This window comes from Schistocerca nitens, chromosome 1, assembly GCF_023898315.1.
Source record: "Schistocerca nitens isolate TAMUIC-IGC-003100 chromosome 1, iqSchNite1.1, whole genome shotgun sequence".
Taxonomy (NCBI): domain Eukaryota; kingdom Metazoa; phylum Arthropoda; class Insecta; order Orthoptera; family Acrididae; genus Schistocerca; species Schistocerca nitens.
In genome coordinates, this window is record NC_064614.1 from 438843690 (window position 1) to 438865986 (window position 22297).

At 39.7% G+C, this 22297-nt stretch overlaps 1 protein-coding gene across 9 annotated transcripts in view; it reads left to right on the plus strand.

The window, feature by feature from the left end:
• The window catches only part of LOC126251460 (Parkinson disease protein 7 homolog), a 220846-nt gene that overhangs the window by 55050 nt on the left and 143499 nt on the right, over positions 1-22297 (plus strand). For 6 of the 9 annotated variants that reach the window (XM_049951911.1, XM_049951922.1, XM_049951930.1 and 3 more), the window contains exon 2: positions 17566-17727. The exons of the other annotated variants lie outside the window; for them this stretch is intronic. In XM_049951911.1, the coding sequence (XP_049807868.1) occupies positions 17566-17727 (162 nt within the window). The remainder of the gene's footprint in view (positions 1-17565; positions 17728-22297) is intronic. 9 annotated transcript variants of the gene reach the window in all.

A 22297-nucleotide genomic window follows, 5' to 3' on the forward strand; every position in this document is an offset into this window, starting at 1 on the left:
CCATATAAATACTTATGCTAATTGCATAATTAAATAAAAATCACATTAAAGCCTACTACGGACCATGTTTACATTTATTAAGCTCTCATCGTTGGTAGATGTGCAAAAACAGAAGTGCTTGGTTTGCTGTTGGTGTGTCCCAAAGCCAGTGGAAGCTCATACAAAAATTTCTTCCCTGTTATTGTCCAAAGGTACTAGGGAAGTTTGTGCAGTCAGATTGTGTTAAAGTTGTGGGCAATGGTTTCAATGGCATCGCTGCCCTGTTTTGTATGCTGCAAACCTTGGCTGGCATGTGACAGTAGCAAAGGCCATCAGCATTCTACATGCTGTCTTGCCAGTGCTGCTAGCAGCAGCAGCAGATGGGATGCAGAAGGTCATGCTGCAGCTGGAAATTAATGGAGCAGCAGCAGATTTCCAGCTGCACACACAGTCATGTCTGATTAATGTGAACATGTACCAGCACATCGGCTCCCCACAGCTGCAGTACTCTCAGTGCAGTGTTGACATACTGTAACCAGTCAGTCCCATTGGTGGTGAGATTGTAGTCCTAGCTAAGTATAAAAATGTAGCTCGGCAACCAACCTTGATAATGGTCAGCTCTTGGACAGCAACTGACATTGTTGCGCTATTGCACTGTAAGGTTTCCATATTCAAGACTATTTGAATCTAGTTTCAACTTGGTATCTTAAGTGTGCAATGTAAGAAACTCTTTGAAACCTGCATTACATTGTGCAATAGGTTTCCAAGACTGTGTGTTCTTAAAGCAACCAGCAGTGCCTATGTTTTGTAGAGCACGCCATTGCTTTTCACCATGCATGATCAAGTCCAAGTGGAAATAGATAGATTGAGAAGTAAAGGAGTAATATCCCAGCATCAAATAGCCAGTGGCCAAAAATCATGGCCGTAGTTAAGAAGCCAAATGGATCACTTTGAAAATGTAGCAATTTTCAGTCTACTATCAATGCTCAAGTGAATGTTGATCTATATCCACTTCATAGGCCAGAGGAATTGTTGGCAAAATTGGCTGGGGGTCATTATTTTTCAAAGATAGATCTTGTGGACAGCTATTTTCAGTTGCCCAACACAGCTCAGATTTTCCATCTGCCTAATCAATTGCATAAAAAGGTGTTCAATATGTATGATCAAATCTGTTCCAGAAAGCTTTCTTGCAATCTAAAAAGTACCATAGGTCCTTGTTTAGCAATGTTCCATCCTGGCAGAAGCTGTGTCATATTGTGGCATTGGTGCCATGCTGCTCCACAAATATGCAAATTCACCATCAGGACAGAACAGTCCATTGTATTTGAATCTAAATATCAAATGCAGCACAGAGAAATTATTTACAGATTGAGAAAGAGGCATTGGATAGCATATCATCCTGCATCCAGTTCAGAATCTGAGCAGATGGTCACAATTTTCAAAATGCAAATGAACAAGTTAATAATGATGGCAGACTCCGGAGAAGCATTCCCCAGCTTCCTCGCCTCCTTCAGGTCCACCCCAATAAATGGACATAGCCCAGATGATATTTCGTATAGGTGCAGACCTTGCTCTCTCTTCAATCTGCTGCAACACACACACACACACACACACACACACACACACACACACACACACACTGAGAGTGAGTGAGTGAGTGTCATATTACTGTATTGGCTCTCATGTCTGTGCTCGTACTTCATCCTTCAGGACCCTGCCCTGACCCAAGGCATTGTCGTCAGCAATACAGGGTACAAATGTTTAAGGTTGCGGCCAGCTGGAAGCAGATTGTCATTCATCAAAATCAGCTCCTGCCGTGACAAAATGAATTCCCCCCCCCCCCACCCCACCCCTCTCTCTACCGGCACCCACTGACTGGTTAAGATCTACGCAACCATGCCCGTGACAAGCCTGCTCAAAGCCTGCCTGTTACTGCCACAAGTTCTGCCCTCATGCTAGGCAGCAACAGGGGGTCAACAAGACCAACAATGGGAGCTGATGGAGGTGGAACCACTTGCACCACAGAAGACACTTCTGATTCCCACAAACACCAGTGACCCCCTCACCACTCTGTTGATGGAGGTGGAGCATTTTCAGATTAAGGTGCCCATGTAAGCCAAACCATTGCCCCATCTACAACATGGCGGGCACCCATTCCCCTGCAGGCAGGACCAAGTTACTCCTCAGATTCATCGATCAACCAGAAATCCTATTGCCTCCGCCTGCTTCTGAACCAACTTATTGTGTCGAGGAACAGCTGCAGGGGCCTTTAGCTGCAGGGGCCTTTGCTGGAGATTCTAACATATCTCTCAGCTCTTCGTCGCTGAAGTCAGCACAGGGTGGTCCATTTCTGACACTGTATGCTGATTAAAGGGGGGGGGGGCAGAGAGGAAGGGGAGTGTTAGCATCCAAAAGTGACTGATTTCCCACCTAACACAAGTGTTCAAATGGAGTTCAAGCCAGATATATTTCGGCTTTATACTCTGGTCACAACTGTAGCCATAAGCATGTCATGTGGGGCCTTAGATGCAAATCAGTAATACACCCTTTATGAATTCCTGGTTATGTCACACAAAGTAGTAACAGAAACAGGTTGTGATTTGCTAGGGTGTTGTCTTTTGTACGATGTAGGTTGGTCAGAGCTCTTGCCTAAGGGCAGGCCATGATAAGCCATTGATTAATAGACTAATTTATCTTGCCTATATTATGTTTGGATTCAGATTGCTTCCTTGACTATTTTGGCACACTTAGGAAGACTTAACTACACTCAGGACTTTGTTTTTGACTAGCTGTTCAATTCTTGAACTTTGCGGTGATCGACCTCTACAACTGCCAATTTGTTTCGCTGGTCTCCACATTGCCACAGTGCAAGTGATCATAAATGGTATTGTTTCTAGGGTTAGAAAAGGCGGGGCCACTTGTAATATCAGGGTCTCTGTGATCTACCATCTTAGCTGCAGTCCCTTGCAGAATTCTTTGTGGCCTCAATGACTAACATGCTGATGTCCACACGAAAAGACAGCACCAAACACTAACCAAGAGGCAGCTGGACCACCCAGTTGCTGAGAACATTACCCAGCATGACATGCTCAACTTCAGTACCAGCATCACCACCTGTGCCATCTGGATTTGCCCCATGAACACATGCTTTTCTGAATTGTGTGGATTGGTACTGGGGCCTCTCTTTGTGATATATTGTTGGCTATCACTCTGTTTTGATAAAAGCACCTCAGGTTGGATAAATATGCTGTTGGTTTTACTTGACTTTTGTCCCATCAAATGCAGTCTACAGACTCATTGCACACTGATGCAAAACAGTTCCTGTCCGAAAAGATTACAAGGTTATAAGATTTTTGCAGATTGTTAAGTGTGATAAAATTAAAAGTATGCAGCTGGAGTTGTTTATAACAAATTAGTTAGGCAACATCAAATATCTTTGAAGTTCAGTTGTTTATTCACTGTAACAAGACTGTAGTAATGGCATGGCAATGAATGCAAGCAGACAGCCAAATTTGTAAAGCATATTCAAAGTATTGCTCACAATTTCTGATTAATTGTTCAGACTGTTGGTGCCGTTTGCACTAGTCCCATTGATAGTCTCCTCGCAGAAGTGGGGATTGCCCCTCTACAAATTTGATGGACTCTACTCCTTGTTTCTTGCGCAATAGCCATTTGACAATTCCCAGACCATCCCATGTACCATGTCCTCTTTGCAAACGAGGGATGTCTCCCTCCTGACAACCACCCATAGGTGGGATTGCCGGTTGGAATGCGTCTCACTTCCCTCCGTTGGGATCTCCATCTCCACTCACTGGAATGTGCCCCATGTATTCCCTCCCCTTGTATGTATACTGATGTTTTTGAGACAATAGATAAGTTTGAATATGCTTTCATGTCTCCTGCTGGATTAGAACATCATTTATTGCGGGATCATCTAGTGTGTTCACAGGAGAGCTCCTAGTCATTCACAGAATTCTTCATTTTGTTTCTCAGGCCTCTCTCCACAGTGTTTTAATTTGTACCGGCTCAATGAGCAGCCTGTAGGCTATTGACTGATGCTACTCTCATCACCCTTTAGTCTCTGCTATCCATGACCTTCTCTCCGCTCTTGGTTGTGCCGCCTGCTCAGTTGTCCTTCTCTGGGTCCCAAGTCATGTGGGCATCCTGGGAAATGAATTGGCTGACCGTATGGCTAGAGAAGCAGATACTTGACACCCATTCCCTTTCATGATTCCAGCTGTGGATATGCAGATCTTCGTTGCCCAGAAGTGGGACGATATCTGGTGTGCTACAGCTCACAGTATAAAACTCCATACAGTCAAGGAGTCTGCTGCAGTTTGGCACTCTTCCTTCTGCTCCTTTCAGGAGGAGTCCACTGTTTTATGCCATCTGTGCATTGGCCGTACCAGGCTCACCCATAGTTTCCTCATTATCAGCTAACCCCACAATGTGGTTGTGGAGCCAGACTGACGGTATCCCATGTGTTGGTAGAATGTCCCCTTCTTTTGGCCCATTGTGCTAAGTATAGTCTTCCAGATTCCTTAATTTTAATATTAGCAGATGTGCCACAGATGCGTGAACTGGTCCTCAGTTTCCTCTGTGAAAGTTGTTCTTATTTCCAAACATAAGGTTTTGCTTTCCTCCAGGAGCAGGGTCAGGGTGGTTGTTGATGGGACCTCTGTTCAGGTCTTCTCAGTCTGGGACCCCATGACCACTCCCCCATGGAAAAGCTGCTCTTTTTTCTGGTTTTTTGATTTGGTCTCACCTTTTATGCCTTTTACTGTAATTTTACCTTCATGATTTTATAATTTGACTCCCCATACTAGATCTGTCCATTTTTAGCGGACCGTCTTTCTTATGTGAGTAATTTCAGAATCGCAGTACTGATGACCTTGCCCTTTGGTTATATAAAACCTCTCAATTAAGCAATCATTAATTGTTCGAACTATTTAGTTGTATTAACACATTTCCTTATACAATGTTAGTTTGTCTGTGATCACAGAAAAATTGTAAGTTGCAGCAGACTCACGAAATAATCAAAGGCCCCACAGTTTCACTATGTGATGGCTGCATGTTGCAAAAAAAATCAGACACAGAAACAATACCAGAACTTGTGATCTTGAGACCAAGAACCTCAGCACAAAGTTCTCACTCGCCAGAGACTCGACACAAAGTTCCTTCAGTTGCAATTGACTTGCTAAGTAATTAAAGTTCCAACACTTGACACAGTGTGGGTGATTGCCACCCAAAACCCACGAACATGTCTTGGAGAGAAGAATGGCAGCTCCCACTAATCACAGAACTGCATTCGTCACAGCACGGCCATACATGGGAAGGTCCCAGACCCAGACTTGCTTGGAAATGGTAATAATGCCTACACAGTACTAAGGACAATAGTAAAGAGCAATGGAACTCTAAATTCCAAGTGGAATGTTTATTGTGAAGATAGTTTGTGTGCCAGTGGTGGAGGCATGTTTATAGTTGTAAACAGTACAATAATATGTAAATTGAAGATATTGGTGGGGAGGGGAGGGGAGGGGAGGGGAGGGGAGGGGAGGGGGAAGGTTGCTTAACCACTGCATATTCCAGACACAGTGTTTATCGCAAATGTGTGGACTATCTCGGCATGCTCCTCAACCAACCCATATTCCCACCTTACATCACCTACCTGCAGTCTCCGTCCATGTCTTCCATATTTGCTAATTTTAGATTCCCACTGGAGGTTGAACGTTAATGTGCATCCACACTGAAGATTGTGGATTCAGTGTTCACTGAGGCAAATCAGGTATATGAATGTGAGGTGTCTGGTCTTTTGGACATGTCAGAGAGAACAGACAACATGCATTTGTATAATGCAATAATATCTATTCAGGTTAGTACAGAATATAAACAAAGTAGAATTTGGGCAAAGAAAAGTGTCTAAGGTGGGCCAAACATGGTAATTGCATGCTTTTTAGTACTCCTGCCTCAGTAGTAGTAGTAGTAGTAGTAGTAGTAGTAGTAGTAGTGGAATGTTTGTGGAAAAACTAGAAGGCTCCACATAAATTTCCCGTTCATGTTGTTGTATTTATATTATTGGGAAATTCCAACTTACCACCTGTCGAATGCAAGACTCATGATTAGGGTGAGTAACAAGGACAAGAATAGTATCACTGTTCAAACTGACTTATACACAAAGTAGCTTAAAGAGTTGGAGCACAGACCTTTGATGGTAACATCTTGTATCTCCTGATCACAAACGGGCCCAAATTATTAGACACCGCCTACGATGGCTTTTATAACATCGCTGTTTATGAGGGTAAATAAGAATGTAAAGGAAGGGAAGATATTTCTTGTAAAAATGATAAGAAAAGATTTCATATTACGCTTCCTGAACAGTCAACATGATGCATTCATCTTTGAGTTTGAATCTGTTGACTGTAAATTGACAAAGTTCAACCGTATTGTACATTATGTCACATACATATATGTGCCAAAGAAAGTTGTGATTGATGGGAAAGACCCAACGTGGTTGAAGAACTGTGTTAATAAGTTGAACATTGGAAAGTCCAGTGTGTGTGTGTGTGTATGTGTGTGTGTGTGTGTATGTGTGTGTGTGTGTGTGTTTTCTATTTCAGAAGAAGGCCTTTTAACTGAAAGCTAAAATCTATAGGATATGTCTCTGAAAGCAAAGAAAGCTTCTCTACAGTGCAAAAGCCTCAGAAACAGACAAAACTTAAAAAGAGGTCAATATTAGCATAAGGAGAGAAATGTATGAAGTGCTCAGCAAATTTGAAAGTAAGATTCTATCTACTGCTCTGACAGAAAATCCTATGAAGTTTTTGGTACATGTTTAATCAGACCATAGGTCCAGACCATAAATGACCATAATAGCATTGAAACAGAGGATGACAGAGAAGAGCTGAAACATTAAATTCCTTTTTGCAAAAATGTTTTACTCTGAAAAATTGTATCATTGTTCCTCTTTTCAGGTGTTGCAGAAATGTCAAAATGACAGATATTGAAATAAGTGACCATGGGATAGAAAATCAGCTAAAATTGTTAACTCAGCTTGATGTAAGACCTATACAATTCTTCAGAGTATGCAAAAGAATTTGCTTCTCTTCTAGTACCAGTCTACTGTAGGTTGTTGAAAGAATGAAGTGTTACCATTGATTAGAATAACGAGCACGCCATTCCCAATTTCAGGAGGGATTGTTGAACAGCCAGAAACAACTCTAGGACTATATGCAGTGTACTCCAGATTATTTGTGTGTGGATTATAATTGCAATATTTTTCTCTAGCAAGTAGCAATAAACAACCTGCCACGTGACAGTAAATGCAATTTCTATTGTTTTAACAACCTGACACATGACAGCAGAGTACTGTTTCCATTATTGTCAGCCAGCCTAGTGAAAGAGATGACAGAGAAACAAACAAACAAACATGTTGTATTAAAAAAAAAAAAATTAGAATTAATCAAAAAATGTGAGGGGGGAGAAACTGATTAAGGCATTGGAATGCAGACTGTTCGGGACACTACAAAGAATAAGCAGAAAATGCAGGATTTTGTCAGGAAATGTGATTCTAGTTCAGGAGCACCCCCACGAAAAAGCATGAAGAGATCTACATTTGATGAATTAGATGCTGCCCTTTGCAATGGTTTAGCCAAAAACAAGCAGGTGGTGTAATTGCTTCAGGCATGATGTGTACCGAAAAAGCTACTTTTTTTTTTTCTTTCTCTGAAGCTCTGAGGGCTACAGAGAGAATGTAATGGCTCATTTGGATAGCTAACCAGATTCAAACAGTGTCATGGGATTAACAAACTTACTGTGCAAGAAAGAGCTGCTCAGGTGAGATGTTGCAGCAGCTGCTTCCTTGTGTGAAGAGTTTCAGAAATTTTTGGAAGAAGAGTATTTAATGCCAGACCAAATTTATAATGCAGACGGAAGTGGTCTATATTGGAAATGTCTACCACACACAATTCTTGCTTTAAGAGCGAAGTTTTTGCTCCTGAATGTTAATCATCTAAATAACGCATTACAATTTTGTGCTTCTTGGAACCACAAAGTAAAACTACTAGTGTGTGTGTGTTGAGGGGGGGTGAAGCATTTTAGATGTTAGGATATTGCAGCTGAGGTTCTCCCTGTGTATTATTACAACCAAAAAGGAACATGGACAGATAGTGAAATTTTCAAAAATTGGTTCCACACACACTTTGTACCACACGTTTGGCAATTCATAGAAGAGAAAAGATTGCCACAGATGTCTGCTTTATTGCACGATAGCATCCCTTCACATCCCAGTGAGAGTGCTGTACATGATGATGGTCTCATGTGAGTAAGTTTTTACCCCGTAACTTGACAGCTATTATACAACCACAGAACCAAGCCGTAATTGCACTGGTAAAACAGTGCTACTGGGCTGTTCTATTGAGAATGCTAGTTGATGAGGATAATTTGGTGGTTTTCTGCAAGAAGTTGACAATTCTAGATGCCATATGTGGGATTTTAGACACCTGACAGCAAGTCAAGCCACATTTACTAGTTCGATCATTTGTCCAGATAGAGCAGAAAGTGATTTTCATGGTTTCAGTGATGAAGGAATGACAGTTGCACAAATAATGAATCATGTGACGGGTGTAAATGGTTTTAAAGATGTCAGTGAAGTAAACTTAAATGAGTGGCTGAAGATCGACTCATGTGAACCCGGCTTCCAGTATGTAAGCGAGCCAAAATTGTGACTGTTGCTTCACAACAAAACAAAGAAAAAGACAGTGAATGTGAAAGTCAGAATGATGACAATGACCTTTTCGGTATTGCACAGCATTGCAATTTTTGGATGTTTTAGATTATATGGGCCAAAGGGAGTTAAAGTACAGTGAAATTATTGCTGCAAGAAAAATTTGAAATGCTTTGTGAAAAAAGTCAACTCCTCTCGGAAGCAGACCAACATCACAGATTTTTTTAAGAAATAAACAGGCCTATAGTACATATGCACAGAAGCTTAGATAAACTTTCAAACGAAAGTCTGGATTCAAAATTGTTAAGGCTTTCGTGGCCACTTGTTGACAAACTGCCTATTGGCTTCTGTCTCGGGTTCTTCGGCCGACGTTCATCTAATGATTTTTCTGACGTTTCGCCAGCACGAGTGGCTGGCATTGTCAAAGCTTCACCCTTCACCACCGGCAATGGAGGGTGAAGCTTTGACAATGCCAGCCACTCGTGCTGGCGAAACGTCAGAAAAATCATTAGATGAACGTCGGCCGAAGAACCCGAGACAGTAGCCAATAGGCAGTTTGTCGAAAGTCTGGATTATTTGCACTTAATCTCCCCCACATTACCCCAAATAATCAAGAGTATACTATAGTTGACATCAGTCTATTGTAGAATTTTAGAACACATTTTATATGTGCATATTATGACCATTCTGGAGACTTAAATCGCCTCTGTAGGAAATGACATAGACTTTGCAAACAATGATCATGTGAAATCCAGCTCACCCTGCTTATCCAAAAGACCTAGAAAGCAGTAGATACTGGTACCAAGTTTGTTCCTGTAAGGCTTTCAGTACGGTTCTGTGCCATTGTGTAATAATAATAATAGAAAAAGGATGAGCTTATGTAATATCAGACAGGACCATCTTTGTGATTGGATTGGTGAATTCCTAGGAAATAAAACAGCATGACATTTTCAATGGAGAGGTCTTCATATTCCAAGGGAGTGCTCAGGACCATTACTATTTACAATATATATAAATGGTTTAATGGATGACATTGGAAGCTCCATGAGGTTTTTTGCAGATGCTGCTGCTGTGTGCAGGGTAGTCACATTGTTAGAAAATTGTAGTGCAATGGAGGAAGACTCGCACATGATAAACACCTAGAGCAGAGACTAGCAGTTGACTCTCAGAATAAACAGATGCAATGTATTGTGCATAAATAGTCAAAAATCTCTAGTGTTTTATGATTGCATGATTGCTGAACTCTATCTCAAGGCAGTCACATACACTAAATATCTGGGAGTTTGTATACAGAGGAATTGAAAGTGCAAGGATTATTGGAAGAATCCTTGGGAAAAGTAGTCCACCCTTGAAGAAGTTAGGAAGAGTGAATACAAGTGGAGATGCTCACCTAGCTCTAGTGGCAGGTGCTAGAAGAAAGGTGGTGTGTATCACAGTGTGATTTACTGTAAATGTCCTCAAAGTGCACATTCCTGGAAGAATCAACCAATCTATTGCTTCCTCTTATGTACATCTCATGAAAAGAACTTGGAAGGTAAAGCTGTAAAAATAGAATTTTGCCCATGTTTCGTGCATTGTTTCTATTAAATTTCCTACTTTATTGATAACATCTTTGTTGTATTTTTTGATGAAAGTCTTTGTTGTAATTGGAAACCAGTAGCCCTCTAATGATTTTGTGCTCTTTTGTTTTGCAGCTCTTTGAGGAGTCTTTTATTAGACAATGTACTGCTCTGTCTTGATCATTTTTTGTAATTGTAGAAACTTTTCAATTTTACACATTTTGGCTTTTAGCCATCTTCAGAATCAACCAGATAAAAAGACACAAATGAAAAGTTATCTTACAGAGCACAAGATGTTACATATATATAGTGAAACTTGTTGTGTTAAGAGGACATAGGCACACAGTATCTCATTAATTCCAGTGTACAAAAATGGCTCTGTTTAGTGACAAAGGCCAGCTTTAGTAAAACAAGCTGTGGCAATTAGGTGGCATTTGTGAAGACATGCTTTTGAATATACAATATGTGATAAAAAATATCTGGACACCCCCAAAAACATATGTTTTTCATATTACGTGCATTGTGCTGGCATGTACTGCCAGGTACTCCATATCAGCAACCTCAGTAGTCATTAGACGACATGAGAGAGCAGAATGGAAAGCTCCGCAGAACTCACGGACTTTGAACGTGGTCAGGTGATTGGATATCACTTGTGTCATATGTCTGTGCGTGAGATTTCCACACTCCTAAACATCCCTAGGTCCGCAGTTTCTGATTTGATAGTGAAGTGGAAACATGAAGGAACACATACAGCACAATAGCATACAGACTGACCTCATCTGTTGACTGACAGAGACCGCCGACAGTTACAGAGGGTCGTAATGTGTAATAGGCAGACATCTACCCAGGTCATCACACAGGAATTCCAAACTGCATCAGGATCCACTGCAAGTACTATGACAGTTAGGCAGGAGGTGAGACAGCTTTCATTTCATTGTTGAGCAGCTGTTCATAAACCACACATCATGCCGGTAAGTGCCAAACGACGCCTCGCTTGGTTGTATGGAGTGGAAACATTGGATGACTGAACAGTGGAAAAACATTGTGTGGAGTGATGAATCATAGTACGCAATGTGGCAATCTGACGGCAGGGTGTGGGTATGGCAAATGCCTGGTGAATGTCATCTGCCAGCGTGTATAGTGTCGACAGTAAAATTCGGAGGCGGTGGTTTTATGATGTGGCCGGGTTTTTCATGGAGGGGGCTTGCATCCCTCGTTTTGCGTGGCATTATCACAGCACATGCCTACATTGATGTTTTTAGCACCTTCTGGCTTCCCACTGTTGAAGAGCAATTCGGGGATGGCGATTGCATCTTTCAACATGACTGAGCACCTGTTCATAATGCACGGACTATGGCAGAGTGGTTACACAACAACAACAACATCCCTGTAATGGACTGGCCTCCACAGAGTCCTGATCTGAATCCTAAAGAACGCCTTTGGGATGTTTTGGAATGCCGACTTCGTGCCGGGCCTCACCACTGACATCGATACCTCTCCTCAATGCAGCACTCCATGAAGAATGGGCTGCCATTCCCCAAGAAACTTTCTAGCACCTGATTGAATGTCTGCCCGCGAGACTGCTATCAAGGCTAAGGATGGAACACCACCATATTGAATTCCAGCATTACCAATGAAGGGCGCCACACACTTGAGTCAGTTTCAGCCGGTGTCTGGATAATTTTGATCACATAGTGTAGCTTCAGATAGTTTTAGTATTAAGCGTACATTTTTGATAAAATAAATGAAATCTACACATGTAATAAAATGTACTATGGACTAATGTAAAAGTAGTAGTATTAGGCACACATTTATTTTCTATGAAATCTATAGAATCAGTAAATGTAATAAAAAGTACTACTGGTCATTTGTATCTCTTTGTCTGACAGATTCTGATGATGCTTCCAGTAGAAATGTGTAAAACTGTAAAGTCTGTACAATAAAAGGAGTTGTCAAGTCAGAGTATTACATTGTCCAGTGAATTTATGACTGTAGACTCTTTTAATGATTTTATGTTCTTCATTGATTAGAGTTTCTTAGTACCACTGTTCCTCCTCTTTTTTCTCCTCGGAGGAACAAGCCGAGTAGAAAAAAGGGAGGAATAGCAAATAGAAAAAGACCTTACATGGGGAGCAGTAGAAGAGGCAATTGGGAAGATGAAGGGAGGGAAGTCACCAGGTCTGGATGAGCTAAGTGTAGAGATGGTGATAGCAGCAGGAGAGGTGGAGATACAATGGCTATATCGAGTAATGAATATTGTGTGGAGACAGATGATGATCCCAGAAGACTGGAAGAAGGGAATAATTGCCCCTATCTTTAAGAAGGGAAATAGAAAAGAGTGCAAGATCTATCGGGGGGATATCATTGATGAGTTACTATGCAAAGATTTTTGAGAAAATTTTTGAAGCATGAATTCGGGCAAAATTAGAAGGAAAAATGAGAGAATAGCAACATGGCTTTAGAACAGGAAGGTCCATAATGGATCTAATTTTTGCTGTAAAACAACTACAGTAACAGAACTATGAATATGGAATAGATCTACTAATGACCTTCCTGTACATTGAAAAAGCATATGATAGTGTACGTAGAAGCAAAGTATGGAAAGCCCTGGGAAACAGAGGAGTAGCAAAACAGATTATTTGGAGGATAAAGGAAATGTACCAGGAAGTGTGAGCTGTGTGAAAGTGGGAGGAGAGAGATCAGCTTGGATTGAACAGAAGAATGGCTTGAGGCAGGAAAGTGCACTTTCACCATTACTCTTCATTGTAGTGATGGATGATATAATGAGTACAGTAGCACAAGTAATTGGTGAAACGAAGATGAAAGCTATGGTGTTTGCAGATGATTTGATAATTTGGGGGAATAAGGAGGAAGCAAGCACAAGAGCAGTTGGACGTATGGGAACGAATAATACAAGAATATGGGATGAAATTTAGTATAAGAAAGAGTGAGATGATTATCACAACAAGAAAGATGGAGAGAGGAACAACTGGAATAACAGTTGGTGAGGAACAATTGAGAAGAGTGGAGAGTTTAAAGTACCTATGAAGTCTGATACAGGAAGATGGAAAAAATCCAGAGAAATAAACGATCGGGGGAGAAAAGTGGAAGCATTTCAGAAGAGTGTCAGAAGCTATATATGGAGCAAGAATGTACCCCAAATCAGTAAATAGGTTATATACAGATCATAATATGTCCCAATCCTGACATGTGCATCAGAAACCTGGGTTATGAAAGCAAGAGAGAAAAGCAAAGTACAATCTAGTGTGATGAAATTCTTGAGAAACGGTATTGGAGTGACAAAGATAGACAGGTTAAGAAATGAGAGGATCAGAGAGTTAATGAAGGTGGAACCATTACAGGAGGTGATAGAGAAATCAAGGCTGAGATGGTATGGACACGTTAAGAGAATAGAGGAGAAGACCGAGAGACAGATGGCTGAAAGGAGTAGAGGAATACACCCAGAAGAAAGGAGAAGAATGGACCAAGGTGAAGACGGAGAGATGGTGGCAAGACAGAAGACGATGGAGAGGCGTATATTCCATACAGACCCGGCCAGAGGGTGGAAACTGTCCAAGATGATGATGATGATGATGATGATGATGATGATGATGAGTACCCCTCAGATGCAGAATATTGGCTGACTACAGAAATACGGGCTTCAGAACTGTTGTATAGTGCATGAATTATCCTGATCTGAGGAACCCATTTTTGTTGTGCTTGGGTTGTGATGTCTGATTGGTTGTCTCAAGTCCATGTATTCCTCTGTGCAATGCTTCTTAGTCTAAACTTTATTTTTTTATGATCTCCCCTAATTTATTTTATATTGATGTCCCCATATTTTGAATGGGTTTTTGTGGGACACTGTTGATGTTGATGATTACCTCTGTTTGCTCAAAGGATACCTGTTAGGCAGTTTGGCAATTTCCTGTAGCAGGTTGATTTGGATCCTAGCATTTTCTTCTTTATTTCACTGAATGTCAGTGTCATTGGCAAAAGGTAGACGGTTCACAACAATCCCTTTTAAGTTTGGTTTCTATTCCTGTGGGTTTTAGTTGTCATTCATTTATATGAACTAAGTTTGGATCCCCCCTCCTCCCTTAAGATGCAGTTGAGTAACAACAGAGATGTCACCTTCATGCACTTCTGTTCCTAGTAAAATAGTGTAACATCCTAAGAATGTAACTTGGATTTTGTCTTGCCAGATTGGCTACGATTGTGGCCAACAATTATGTTCAACAGAAAGTGCTTGAAGTTGTCTAACAAGACATCAGGCTCTATCAACATCAAACTGCATTCCTTCTTAAAGTTTACAAAGACTAACAGTTAGTGTTTGCACCTATTATGGATCTCTTTGGCTTGTGAGTGACTTTTTCTTGAAGTTCCCTTGATATTTATAGATGGATCAGGGGTATTTTCCAGTCTGCATTCCAAATTCTGTTTGCTTTTGGAGCATTTCAGTCGGTATATTTCCAGACTTCCAAAACTGCTGAGTTTTCTCCTGGTGTCATCTTGTTTCTAAATTTGGCACTGTTTCATTTGATTTCGTATTTGTTGGGTAGTGTGGATACTGGAATCTGAGTATGGGTTCCTTTGTTTCACTGGGACTTTAGGGGTTTATGTAGTTTAATAGGTTTTCTTTGTTTCAGTCACCAGAGAACCATCATTTTTTTGAAAGCACATAGCTGAATGTTGCAACTCACTAGTTCCCTTTTGAATATGCTGTAGTATTCTCTGGTTTCATTTCTTTCAAAACTTTATTCTGTCTTTTCAGTAAGGGATTTTGTAGGTTTCCCAACTACTTTCTGATTTAATGAAGCAATACTGTTTTCAGTTACAAAATATCTCTTTGATGACAAACTTGCCAGCATCATTTCAACAGGAGTGTGCTTTGTTTCTGCAAGTTCATTGGCTGCCTCAGTCACTCTCTTTTTCATGTTTGTGAAGTCACAATTCCTTGGTCTGACCTTTTTCCTGGAACTCTTGCTTTGGGTTGTTTCCCATGTGGATAACTTTTGATGATTTTCCTGAACTTTTTCCTCAATGTACTCGGGTGCTGAAGCCACCTATAAAAATTTGCACATGTTTGGGAATTATGGCCAGCTTTTGATTCAGTACGTCCCAAAAGTTATCCATCCCCTGTAATCTGATCCGTATTTGTCATTTGTAGGTCTGGTTGTTAACACTTTGCCGTCCGTATGTCTCAAACAAATTTATTCGCTTGGCGCCGGCACCGCTAATTCTGATTACTTGGCTTGCCGCTGGCTGTTGTTGACATTATAAGGATATTATAAATTGTTACATTTTACTAATCTCATTGTTAGTCCTCATAAGTTCTCAACCCTGTTCCCCTACTTTCATGAAATTTCGTAGATATGCATACATAAATAAATACAAAATTTGTTTGTCTCATATATTTGTTTATTTGCGTTGTCTTTGGTACTTAGTATTTCTCTTTCATATCATATGCAGCAAAACAGTCTCCAAGAAGTAACACAGCTCCACAAGACTTGCTTATTAAGTTTGTTGTTTTTTTGTTTTAGGAACATACATGGCAGTTTTTTGTTTTCTTTTATTTGTTTCGGAAATACGTAGGCCTATTAGTTGGTGTTGCTTTATGTGACAGGAAAGTCTGTCAACCGGATCATGATGAGCAGTACATGATGTAGTGGCAACCTCCAAATTTTGCTCCGCGCATTCATCATAAATAATCCCGTCGTCTCTTTCGTCTGCCATAATGAAAGGGCACAAGTACTTTAAAAAAAAAAAACAACAACAACAACAACTTGTTGACGTGTGTAACTTTTTTTTACCTAAACAGAACACCAGCAGAATGCAAAAGATACTGAAGTGCTGTCGCCGGCCACTGTACGATACTATGCTGATGGCACCACTGTGGTGTCTCCAGCTGTTGACTGCTATTTTGCGAATGACACCGCTGTGGTGTCACCGGATGGCAGAGTATTAATAATGATAATCTGTCTTTCACTGGTTTTAAATTTCCGAGTGATCTGAGGAGTGTGGTTTTCATGGCACGCATTTTCATAGTATCCTTTTCTGAACTATGCTCTTGAAGGACCATTAACCTTCAGACTTCAAAGTATTTATCCTCTTCTGGGCATAGTGTTGTTTGTTTGATTACAGATGTCTGAATTTCATGCAGGGCTTGGATCAGAGTTTCAGCAGCTTGCCATTTTGTATAAGGGAGTTTGTGTTGAATATTACTTAAATGATTTTGTATCTGCACACTAGATTGTGCCAAAGAGAAATTGTTTGCAACACAACTCACCAATTTTAAGAGCTTCTTGTTTACAACAGATCTTTTTCTAGTGAGTTAAGAGATGTTTGTATGGCAGAACAGTGAATTATGATCAGGAGTAGTGGTATGCAACATCTGTCACCAGTTAAATGTTTGGAAACATTCATCTCTGTGTAAACGAAAGCAACAATTTTTTGCCACTGCTTCTCTACCAGCATAAACCACAACAACAGTGAAATGCATTAATGCTCACTTTTGTAATGGTTTGCCAAAGTATCTTAGTTTAATTGCATTTTTGGAACCTGCAGCCCTGAAAGTGTATTGGTTAAAGTTGTAAATACTTACAGTTTGTGCACTGATTAGCCCATTGTTGCTCACTCATTGCCAAGCCTCATATTTAGACAATTCACAATCGTTGGTTCTGCCCATGAAGGTATTTCAAGTAACAATAACAAGATATTGGAAGCCCTCAAAGAAGACACAACTGATTATATATTGTGGAGTGCTTGGTGTAAAATTCACATAGAGAGCTCAAGTAGGATACTTTGCAAAAACATTGTTTGGCTTCAAATAGAAAACTTCACTCAAGGGGTGAAAACTTGCCTTCACAAAAAAATTCTTTGCAGATATTACTATCTCACATGTACAAATCATGTAAGGACCACATTGACATATTGGAAAATTAGGAAAAACAAAAATATCGTTAGTCAGCATCTCTGTGCAACATCTACTCGCTGAATCGGAAAGGGCACAAGTGATTCCATATCTGTTGTTTGGAGGGAAAGGAATTTCTCTGTGTATCATAAGGATTGTTGCTTTTTTTATCTAGGAAGTCTGGTTTTACATGGTTACAACACTTGTGTATGTGTTATATTTCAGAACTTAGATGCAGCGATATGTTTGTCACTGCATAGCTACTCGTGGTGAAGTGTTTAATTTGTTGTTGTTATCTTCATGAATTTATTCTTGTTTATTTCATGCACTTTTGGATATCATTTCATGATACATTGATTTCTTTCAACAGTTCATGTTACTTGTGTTTACAGGTAAATGTCACTGTGGCTGGGGTGGCAGGAAACAGCCCTGTGAAATGCAGTCGTGATGTTGTAGTGTGTCCAGATTTAAGTTTGGTGGACGCTGTTAAGAAAGGACCATATGATGTAGTGGTGCTTCCTGGTGGCCTCGGAGGGTCAAAGAATCTTGCAGCAGTATGTATTAATTCCAAATACAGTAGTTTAGAAGATTATCAGCTTATATGATTGAATCCTGCAATAAACACCATCATATAAGAAATAATAGCTGTTTTGATTTACTGTAAGAGCGTTACTTCTAAATTTTCAGTGGAAAAATATCAAAACACTTATTTATTCATTCACACATTGTACTCTGTAAATCACATAATGAGGGGGACCCTCAGAGATGTGCAATGAATCATGTTATATTTTAAAATGGATTAAAAACAGCCATTGAGACATTGTGGTCAAAGACATTTTAAAGTATTTTAGCTAGACCACTGATTTATCAAAAATTATATACATAACAACGTAGAGCAGTTACTGCAGGCTACTTCTTAAAGTATAGTAGCAGTAAATTGGGATTTGTGCTAATCTGTTCATACTGATATTATGACAATTGTTTCTCAGTTAATTTGTACATGTTTATGTACATTAGAAGAAAGCCAGCTACTTAAAACAAACAACAACAACCACCACCACCACCACCACCACCACCACTACTACTACTACTACTACTACTCCCTTCTACTGTTTTCATCTAGTACTTTAAACAAAGCATTTATGTAACTTTATACAGAACACTATCCGTTGTCTGTATGCTGGTAAAGTTAAGATATTCTGATAAATTATTGGTGTGGCTGATAAAATAGTCTCTTTGGTTATGAATATCTGGAGATTTTCAATTTCCTGCCTGATGCCTACTGAAACCTTTGACCCAGAATATAAAACAATATTCTGAGCCCTAAATAAGGATGCATAGTTTGCATGAAAACTGTACTTGTAGTGTTGTGGTTGTGTATTGAATAATTGATGCTAAATTCACTGCCGGCCAGAGTGGCCGAGCGGTTCTAGGCGTTTCAGTCTGGAACCGCGAGACCACTACGGTCGCACGGTCGCAGGTTCGAATCCTGCTACGGGCATGGATGTGTGTGATGTCCTTAGGTTAGTTAGGTTTAAGTAGTTCTAAGTTCTAGGGGACTGATGACCTCAGATGTTAAGTCCCATAGTGCTCATAGCCATTTGAACCATATTTCTTTTAACTAAATTCACTCTTATTATTAACCAAAATTACCACGAGGGAGTAAATGTACTGACACTAAGTGTAAGAATCCATAGATCCTTGATGAAGTGTCGGTAAGACATCTACATTCACATAAACACTCTGAAGCCACTGTGGTGTGTGTGGTAGAAGGTGCAGTATACAGTATTATAAATTTTCTTTCATATTTCGTTGACTTATTAAGTGATGAAAAAATGATTGTCTATATTTCTCTGAATGCACCATTATTTCATCTTGTTCTCATGATCGCTACCTGACATATAATGGCGACAACATAATGGTTGCGTGGTTGTTGAATACAGGTTGTCTATATTTTCCCAGGTAGGTTTCATGAGAACTTAGGCTTTCCAAGAATTACTATTTATGTTCCCTGACTATCGCCATTACACTTTTGTATGGGGTATACTGACCTATTACAATCATAGGAACACTTCTCTGAATTTGTTTAATGTCAGTTGTCATACCTACTTGATACAGACTTTAAACATAATATTGACATTGCTCATTTGTGAGTCTGTGCGACAGTAATATGCTCTAGTGTAAATTTTTAAATGAATTTAAAATTTCTGCTTTCTATCTGCTATCTTCAGTTTTGACACCAGACAAACCCATGAACAATTGAGTGGAAGGTTAGTTTTGACAGTAGACAAATCCACGAACAATTCAATGGAAGGCTTGGATCCATTATTGCATTTGCACTGACCAGAACTTTCAAGGATTTTCTGATAAGTCTTTCACCAGGATCTGACTGCGAAGATTATTGTGGACTTATTGCATAGCCCTTCTTATGGATGCACAACTTGCTATAATTTTTCTCTGTCGGTATCCCCAATCTCGTTTCGTAGTGTGAGTAGTAGTCTTATGTTTTCACAACATTCTATGAATGATACCATTAAACCTGGCTGATTCTTTACTGTCTTTTGTTACTTTGAACATACTTAACCAGAAAGCAGTTTGTGGCATCTTTCAGCTTTAATTACATTTATTCTGCATTTTCCAGATCTAAATGTTCTCAGATATCCTTTAAATAAATTGATAATGCCTCACCATGAATCTGACCAAATAGGAAAACTGTCCTAGCATTCTTGATGTCCTTTATGGCTTGGCTATTGTTGTTACTGGAATAGCATTATGGCTGATAATTGTCTCTCATTGATGACATTCTCGAAAAGATCTAGTCTGTTTGTGACTAGAAAGTCAAGGCTATTTACTTCACGTGTGGGTTGTGGGATTAGTTGTTTGAGGCAGTTTCCAGACAACGTTTCCAGTATTACTTTGCAGGACTGGTGCCCTTGCTGCCAATAATATATGCATGGTTTTCCTAGTCAATACTTATGTTAAGTTATCAACTTTACATTATACTCACTTCTATAGAAGGAATACTTTTTAACCATAGATGGTATGTCTCAAAAGGCTATGCCCTAAAACAGTATTTGATGAAAGTATGCTAACAGTCCAGTATGAAGATCAACATAAAGTGTGAAATTCTAAGTGAAAAATAGACAGAACTCGGTTTTTCAGTTACCTTATTCAAGAGGTCTTGCCATATCAGTTTATTATCCATTAGCATGCTGAGCAGCTTCACACATACAGCGGTTGCCCAGGCACTTGTAAGTTATTTATATTATTTGGTAGAATAGGGGTTAATCTGTTTGCTGTGAACCAGTTGTAAATGTGTTCCATTATTTTCTGCTCTGTCTTGTATGAATATGTTTGGACTTTTTATCGGTGCTCCGGTGTTGTCAACAACATCACAGTTTTTGGAGAGTCCACCAATGCTTAGGGTAATTCATTTACATAGACAAAAAACAGGAGTCAGCAAAACACCAAGCCTTGTGGGTCACAGTACTAGATTTTTTCCCCACTCTACAATTAGTCCTATTCCTATGGTATTATTAGTTAATGTGACCCTCTGTTTTCTGTTATTAAGATATGACTCCATCCATGCAAGAGGAATGCCATACATGTCAAATCATTTTAGTTTTTATAGGTGCATAGTATGAACTACATAATCAAATGCTTTGGAAAGGTTACAGAAAGTACCAATTAGGTAATGTTGTGTATTTAGTTCTTCCCAGAACTGAGTGGTTTGATATCGTGTACTATTTTCTCTGTTGAAAAGCCTTTACAGAAGCCAAAGTGAACTGCTGTTCAAGAGGCGGTTGCAAGCCACCTTATGAAACTTTTTGAGAACACAAGGAGGAGGGAGATGGGTCTGCGAGTAAAGATTTATGGCTTATCTCCATTTTCACACATTTCTGTTATTCAGTAATTGTATCTACAGCCGTCATATGGTTGCATAGGTAACTCAAAGGGAGGTTATTAGCATTTTCAAAATGAAATTTTTACTCTGCAGCAGTGTGTGTGCTGATATGGAACTTCAGGCAGATTAAAACTGTGTACTGGACTGAGAGTCAAACTGAGGAATTCTGGAAACATCTGCCAGGCTGTGGCTGATCCATGTCTCCCCAATATCCTTTCTTCCTGGAGTTCTAGTCCTGCAAGTTTTGCAGGATAACTTTTGTGAAGTTTGGGTGGTAGGAGACAAGTTACTGTCAAAGTAAAGCTATGAGCCCAGGTTGGGAGTTGTGCCTGGGTAGCTCAGTTGATAGAGCACTTATCTGTGAAAGATAGGTCCTAAGTTTGAGTTTCAGTCAGGCACACAGCTTTATATATCAGAACTTTGGTTGATGTACCAAAATAGCCAGAAAGACCTCTCTGACAGATGATTTGGTGAAACTGATGTCTGGCGAACCATGCTTTGCCTGTCTAAGTAAATTTGTGGAATCTGCTCTCAGTGGAACATCTTTTACCCTGTGTTTTGATTACTGTTAGAAAAGATTGATTTAATTTAGTAACCAGTGTTTTGGATTTAATATTGTCTGGCATTGTTTTAATTACTGTTAGGAAAGATTGAATTAATTTAGTAACCAGTGATTTGGATTTAATATCGTGTGGCTCAGTGCTACTATAAATTTTATTTCACACCTGATCATGCTTTTTAATTTGAGAAATGTGGATTTGCGCCATGGTTCCAAGTCCACATTACACTTTAGGCTTCTTTATAACTTGCTGGATAAGTCTGTTCAAAGGTCAGAGGAAAGCGTCAGCTGACCAGTTTCAGTAGGACCATGCATAGCAAAGCATTGTAGTGTTCATATCAACCCCTACGTTGATGACAGCTTTCGTTACCTAGTAGTGCTCTAAACTGCTTTTGATTTTTGTTGCAGTTTTGAACTTTTTTTGTATGTGGTGCATGGCTAAGAATTATGTTGTGTTGCCTGTAGCGCCACTTTAATTGTGATTAAAGCTAGCCGTCTGTATTAAATAAAGCTCTCTCTTCCTAGAATAAGATATTTTGATCCAGGATGTTAGCCACTTGTTTTCCCAGCTTTTATTACAAATGTTCCTGGCCTGTTGTAAAGGAAAAGTACATACATAATATTGTTAGAATACTTTTAGTAAAGAATTAAATGTGCTAAG